This window comes from Montipora foliosa, chromosome 8 (genome assembly GCF_036669935.1).
Source record: "Montipora foliosa isolate CH-2021 chromosome 8, ASM3666993v2, whole genome shotgun sequence".
NCBI classification, from domain to species: domain Eukaryota; kingdom Metazoa; phylum Cnidaria; class Anthozoa; order Scleractinia; family Acroporidae; genus Montipora; species Montipora foliosa.
In genome coordinates, this window is record NC_090876.1 from 16,597,547 (window position 1) to 16,605,046 (window position 7,500).

Below are 7,500 nucleotides of genomic sequence, written 5' to 3' on the forward strand. Positions count from 1 at the left end.
AAAAATATAAGAACCCTCCTTGATATTAGCTCATTTCTGTCCTCTTAGCTCGAGATATCAAGAAACTTTTTAAAGGAACGAGACAAGTTAAAATGAGAAAATTTTCAAGTAGGAGCCTGCCGTTTCCCGTTGGCTGTAAACGTCATACTTAAAGGGAAAGTACGGCCTAGCTAGAAAAAGTCATGCTGAATCGAAAGTTCTTTATCTGCATTGTTATACTTGACCACTCATTTGGGCTTAATGTATTTTTAAATACTTAAAAGTAGCCAACAATAACGCTCCGATTGAAATCCGCCATCTTTGTTTTTGTGTATGCCAACGAGGCTATGACGCAGCAGTAGTCAAGGACTTCTCCGGATGACTAGATTTACTTGACTTAACAAGGAAAACACAGGCGAGGGGAGCGATACTTTGTGGACTTGAATCTTAATCCAGAGGGTAAATTGTATTAGTATTGGCTCCACCATCAGAACAGATTTACCTCGTGGTCGTTAAACAGGGATTTATATGTGAGTTATATGCAGGAGTTTTACAAAGGGAAAGAGAACTTTCAGTGTTATCCCGAGCTCTTTGTTGTGAAATAAACGCCTGGAAATCAAGTTTAATCTGGTTACTGTGGTTTTCTACTCGCGATCCCTGTAACAACTTCAAAACAAACGATCGATTTATATATTTCCATCGAATGGTGACAGTAAGTCGTTTCAGTAGTGTCTATGAAGTTAACAAAATTTAACTACATTTCAAGTTGATATTTTACGGCCTGGAAAAGTGCATAACAGTGAAAGTCGTCTATATATTACTTGATTCAGTTTTCTCGCTCCAACATAATGATATTTTGGACTGTTTGACTGAGATTTCAGTATGAAGCAAATGTTACCAAGACCAATACTCATATACCTGAAGATCCTGCTTGAAGTTCTCCTTAGCAAAAATTTACGGACCCGAACAGACAATATATAGCAGTCAGGTTTTAAGGTTTGAGGAAACCACTCACATTGGTCAATAGCTGCGTTTAAATGAGAGTATGGAAACACGGCTATGACATCACACGAATTTTGATTGGTTATGTAGCCAGACGCGCGTTTTGATTGGCTGGTAGGAAATATGAGCGTATATATTATAAAAAATCTGTTTGAATCAAGAAGTAAAAAAAAAAACAGAATTTTGCATCATTTTTCGAATCATCTTTGAGGAGTATTTTACAAAAGCAATACAGGACTTTTTTCCGTGTTTCCATGTTGTGCGTCGCGGGTTTGCATAACTGTCTCGAATTCTCCCAACTCCCGCTCGTGCTTAGATGAGGCTATGGAAACACAGAAAACGTCCTCTATTGCTCAAATTGTTAATAGTCAAGAAGCGGTGATCTTAAAGTGGAGGTTACCACTCCTAAACTCCCACTATTGCCATCTGTTAGGACAAGTCTCTAGGCTTGGTTACTATAAACTGCAAATGAAATAGCATTAAAACGAGCCAAAACTAATTGTAAAATTGTTCCAACTGATGAGCAGTTACGATATTTGGAGGTATCAATACCATACATCTATATTTCAACTAGAATTTGAAATAGCAGGAAGTTGATTGTCTTCGAAAAAATAAAGTAAGTAAAAATGAAATTATATCTATGAAAACGTAAAAAAATCGAAACTATTTACAAAAAGTAAAGCAGTCACCAGTCACATGAATTTATCTAAGTTTAGAAGTGTGGCTGAAACTCTTTTACTATAGTTAGTATTAGTAATCTAATGTGGAGAGGAAAAGAGTTCCAAAGTTTCCTACCAGTGAAAAAAAAGAGTAAAGACCGTAAGTAGTTGCCTTAACAGGTTAAATGGAGAGTAAACGGGACATTAATCCGGTTGATATCACATATATTCAGTTATTTCGAAACAAATTGGTAATGAAATTGGGAGTCAAACCTTTGAAGGGCCCTTTAAATAAGATTACGATTTCTATGTGTATGTGCACCATGAGAAAGAAATATGGATAGGGGCACATGGCGCGAGTACTTCAAAAGCCAGATAACTTTCTCTAGTGGATAAGTATTGTGGCCAAGAACTGCCAAGGACGATTTGACAACCACCATGTAAGTTTTTCGAACAATTAATGTTTCCAAAAGAAACTTAAAGGGGGACTCTGACGAAAAAACACGATTTTTTAAAAAGTCTCAAATCCTCGAGGAAACGCCGCCAAAATGGAGAGACCTATCGTCAAATCATTTTTTGGCAAACTTCGCAAGGCCAAAAAACTAGGAAATACAAGTCACCTTATAGCCTAATTTTATGGATGGAAAGCTTAACTTTCATAGATTTGTGCTATAAAAAAACCACTTTAAATAAGACCTATTAGAAGAGAAATAACGACTTTTCCAAAAGTTTTGAAAATCGCGATTTTTGGCCAAATGGCAAAAACAAACAAACAATGAAATGTGATGTAACACAGGGTAGTTCCCTTGGTCCTCTTTTATTCTTACTTTATATAAACAACATTTCTACTGCTCTGATGAACTGAACTTTAGGATTTTTCCTGATGACACTAATGTCTTTGCTTCATCACCTATTCAAGATCTTGAAAAACTAAATAACAGAGAGCTGGCTAAAATTAAAGAATGGTGCGATCTAAACAAGCTCTCTATAAATGTTAAGAAAACTAATTACATGATTGTTAAATCCCCTAAAAAGAAATCAGGAAACATAAATGTTAAATAACCAAATAAAGATGAAAACAGTGAAATACGGACATTTATTATATGGAGGAGAGTGTTTTACTGGGAACTAAACCACTCGTAGATTCCATACGCCACTTCATCCGCGACCCGAGTGGCGTATTTTACGTATGTCACCGTTGTGAGTGTCGTATAGTTCAATGACGTCACGATTCCCTCCTTTTGCTTTTGTTGAATTGGTTTCTCGCGTCGTGTTTGTTATTTAGAATAAAAGCATGGATAAAATCGGAAATATTCAATATTTAGTCTCCATATAATAAAAAGAACATTACACGTTGGCTCGCAGATATGAATTTTATGTTCTCGTGGCAAGAACAATATCTCACTCGTTCGCTTCGCTCACTCCTGAGATTCATATCTTTTCACCACCGTGTAATACCCTCTATGTAAAAACTAGCGATAAAAAGCTAAACTTCCGATGTTTCGGCGACCTCATGACCCAATTATCAAGGAGTTGGAAATGAACATGCGAGTTCATAACGGTCAACACTAATTTCCATCCCTAAAACTGACATTGGACATTTCGTAACAATTACACGACACATTATGCTATATTAATATTGACAAGCTTACCGCTCTGAAAACAATGAAAACAAGCAGAATGACAGCTTTAGTTCAACAAAAAATAGCGTTTCTAAGCTATGCCGCACTGATCTACAGTATTTAGGTCTAAAAACCCCGTTGAAGACGGTTAACTTTCAATTGTTTTGCTGGGTGCTATTATGTCAATACCCTAAAAATCTCGACTTTCCGGGAGCTTGTCCCGTTGGTCTAGAGGATATCGGAAACTGCAAGATGAAGCCATCGATCCGGGTTCAACTCTTTGCCTCGCCTATTTTGAATCTTCTCAGCTTGTTTAAATTCTTTGTTTCGTTGAAGTAGATTTGAAGTCTAAAGTAGACTGTACGTCGTATAAGTTGAATAAAAAGGGAAATGTCAGTTTGAGGGATGAAAAGAAGTGATGACCGTTCATAACAGGTACAAAATACTCCAAATTTGCATAAGTGGAGGAGAGCTAGACAAAGACTTTAGCTCGGATTGAATCTGTTTGCACGTTCAGTCGTGGTTGATGGGACTATGGTAGTGGAGAAGTAGACCAGTACTGATAGGCTTAACATAGACCTTACTCTCCATTTGGGGTGCTCGGTTTAGGAGGTGGGTGCCCATCCCGCTGTCAGTTTTAACATGGAGAAAGGATGGAATGCTTCCCTTTTAATACTTTTGTCAATTCAAGAGTCACTGACCAACGTTTGCGAAATGAAATAGTGCGAAATGGTATGAAATGACATGACTCGGGTAGTCATACCATTTTTAAAATTCAAAAAAATTCCACAAGCATATGCATGGGCAAATTCCCACCTCCCTAGGGGTTTCAAATGCACACAATTAAGAGATCAGGCAACTTTTACACCACACACCTTTTTACCTTCTAGAAGTTTTAAGAAATCGCCCATTTCATTGAACTATTTTGCATTGGTCCAGTCCCTCTGTGACAAAATATCACAAAAATCAACATGTAAAACTTTAAAGTAAAGAACTTTCCATTTGTTTGGTTCCAGGCTCTAGCAAGAGTTCATCACCCAAGAGTTAGATTTACCCAAATTGTCCTAGTCCTCATCAGCGTCAGAAAAGTGTCTTTTTTTGAACCAAGTTTTGCGGGAAAATAAACAAGCAAATCGGCTAACTCAATGTTGTGCCCGATTTAAACCCTTTGGGAATAAGGCGTTTTGTTCCAGGAATTTCCATATCATTTAAATGTGAATGCTACATTAAAATTGTTGTAATTTCCAAACATTTCTACTTTCCTGGGTTGTTTTTAAGCTCATAGACATTTGCCTCCCGAAACAATTAATTTGCTTATTTAGCTTTAGCCAACTTTACAGAAACACAAAAAATACACATTCCCCGAGACTGTCACTTAATGATACTGTAAATGGAAAGTTGGTATAGCAAGCTAAAGAGTATACATGTCACCTGAGAAACATACCGCAAAAGCTTGTAGTTATTTTCAAGGGCAAAAATAACAAGACGGCTAGATCCTCAGTTATGGAAACAAACCCCTGATTTCTATCAAATGATTAACTAATCCTGGAACAGATGCTTACAAAACAAGGCACAAATGTAAGGACTTAGACAGTATCTTAATACTACTGAAATCTCATGGTACTTTAACTATAATTGGCATGATATCTTGTGTCTGACTGCTACTGAGATATCAATGATTGAATTGTTTTCAATAACTCATATAATCGAGGAAAGGAAAATAACATATCGACGTATCACAGTCCAAGTAAGTTTCTCACGTTTTGGACATCGTTTCTGAAAAAAAAACCAGGAAGAAAGAAACAAGTAGTGGGTTAAATGGCAATAATGAATTTCGCTCTGATTGACAAGTAAATATTATAACAATTATCCTCATTCATTCATTTCACTGTTTGTGCTAAAGTTAATAGCAACAATTCCTATTCACTGTTACTTTGACATGTAGACTTGAAGACCTCAATAACTCACTTCACTTGTCATTAGCAATCGACAATCACCGATCAGTTTCACAGTCACTCCATCATAACACGGGCTCAAACAGCTAGCTATCTGCAGGAAGCTGAAGTGACTCGGTGAATGCAGACATTATTTAATTCAGGTATTAGCCAAAGCAGTTCGAGTAAAAATATCCACTCTGGCAACCGTCTATAAAGCCATTTCTCTGTGAAGAACGTACCTGCTCCTTTCGACAACCTCTTGATTAAAAACATGTACAAAGTACAGCAATTCAGTCATTAAAAAGTTATATTTAAATGACACTTACCATTCTTTTCGTGTTTGAGCTCCCCAAATTCAAAGGTGACATCATCGCCAATTAGCACAAATGGTGCCCAGTATTTTATGGCCGAATAATTCTTTGTCTCCTGAAGAGATTTCATGGCATGGTGAAGAGCTGTACTTGCACTTTTTCTGTCTGCCAAGTGTTGGTAGAAACTCTCCATGAATATCCAGGTCGCTTCATCGTCGATTGCCCAGAGTGACACCAGAACAGACCGGGCACCAGCACACAGGAAAGCCCTGGCTATTCCCACAATACCCTCAGATTTTACCTCTCCCTGGCCACTATGACAGCAACTAAGCACAACCAGTCTTGCCTGAAGGCGAACTGCTTGAACATCGCTCAACAATAACATGTAATCTTCCTCTTCGGGGATCTTGGATGTGCGTTTGGGATTTGGGGCCAAAGCAATTTCTCCAGATCCGTCATCCCCATGTGCAGCAATGTGGATTAAGGCAACTGTCTTCATTCTTTTCAGCACCTCAGCTTTGGTTGCATTTTTTCCTGTAAGAGGCACGGTCTGCAGAAGTTCTCCGATTCTATCCACTTCTTTTTTCGCACACGGCAGCTGTCCGTACATAGGTTCACCAGTGCCGTAAGTGACTTCACTCAAGCACGGATCGCCTACAAGCAGCGCTTCATTCTTACTTTGGAAGTTGTCAGGTGCCATAGTGATCAATTTTAAAGCAGTCAGCGAGGGAATTACTCGGATCCTGACAGAGTCACTCATTGCAGAAAAAGGAGCCAGGCAAAAGTGTCCATCAGGAACAAACACTAAGTCATCACCCTGGATCAAGTCTGCTATAGGACTGACTAAGACATCATACAAGGGCTGCAAAGAGTGCACAGAGAAGCTCAAAGACTGAAAGGTTTCTTCAACACCTTCCCTATTGCTCAAGAAGTCGCTGCCTTGTCTTTCAAATGAACGATTCTCGCATCGCAAAACGGTCCCTGCATTGATCTGTTCTAAAGTACTTTTCATCAGAGACTTGGCAGTTCCATTTTCGATTTTCTTTTGTTTGAAATTTATCCCGATATCATCTGTTAGCAACCAGAAGCTGATCGTGTTCCCTTTAAGTGCTGTGAAAACAGTTTGTGAAGATAGATCTTCCATAACCAAAGAGATAGTTACCTTCATCGTAGGTTTCTCATCAACGCTGTATTGCATCTTTAAAATGTCTGCCAAAGCCTGTGCTCGTCCTTGCTCAGCAGCATACAAAGCTTCATCGACCTCTCCATTCTTCAAGAGTGCTGTCCACAGAGCGATGTACACAAACCCGTTTGTGTCACGAAAGCTGATTTTCCATGCATCCTCTGACTGAAGAAGACGCCTAACTTCATCAAAATAATAAACGCTTAGACGATAGTAATTAAGAGCTTTGCTCACGGAGCCAAAAAATTCATGAACATGACCAATATGATAACATGCAATTGCCAGACCTATTGGGTCCTCTGTTTCCTGGCAAATACTAAGATCTTGATAGTGGTACTCTATGGCTTGCTTGAAATTACCAAGACTTTCATAAGCGTTGCCGAGATTGCAATAAGCTTTTCCTTCTCCAGCCCTGTCCCCTACCTCTTTTGCAATACTAAGACGTTGATGGTGGTACTCTATGGCTTGCTTGAAGTTACCAAGACTTTTAAAAGCGTTGCCGAGATTGCCATAGGCCGCTCCTTCTCTGGCCCTGTCCCCTACCTCTTTTGCAATACTAAGATCTTTATGGTGGTACTCTAAAGCTTGCTTGAAGTTACCAAGACTTCGATAAGCGTTGCCGAGATTGCAATAAGCTTTTCCTTCTCCGGCCCTGTCCTCTACCTCTTTTGCAATACTAAGATGTTGATGGTGGTACTCTATGGCTTGCTTGAAATTACCAAGACATCGATAAGCATTGCCGAGACTGCCATAAGCTCTTCCTTCTCCAGCCCTGTCTCCTACGTCTTTCGCAATACTAAGATGTTC

General features: G+C 38.8%; 2 protein-coding genes and 1 long non-coding RNA gene across 3 annotated transcripts in view; 1 reads left to right on the forward strand and 2 right to left on the reverse strand.

Moving 5' to 3' along the window:
* The window catches only part of LOC138013264 (uncharacterized), a 342,610-nt gene that overhangs the window by 322,131 nt on the left and 12,979 nt on the right, over positions 1-7,500 (forward strand). The gene's annotated exons all lie outside the window — the stretch shown is intronic.
* Positions 2,201-7,079, reverse strand: LOC138013265 (tetratricopeptide repeat protein 28-like). Its single transcript, XM_068860286.1, has 2 exons — positions 5,526-7,079; positions 2,201-5,038 (listed from the first exon to the last, which is right to left on the reverse strand). Exons 1-2 carry the CDS (start codon positions 6,706-6,708, stop codon positions 5,019-5,021), a joined length of 1,203 nt encoding a protein of 400 aa, XP_068716387.1. The 5' UTR covers positions 6,709-7,079; the 3' UTR covers positions 2,201-5,018.
* LOC137967444 (tetratricopeptide repeat protein 28-like) overlaps positions 7,189-7,500 on the reverse strand; it is a gene marked incomplete at its 3' end in the record, with an annotated part of 1,671 nt that continues 1,359 nt past the window's right edge. Inside the window, exon 3 of the mRNA XM_068813965.1 lies at positions 7,189-7,500. This exon is cut by the window's right edge and continues 849 nt beyond it. Within this exon, the coding sequence (XP_068670066.1) occupies positions 7,189-7,500 (312 nt within the window).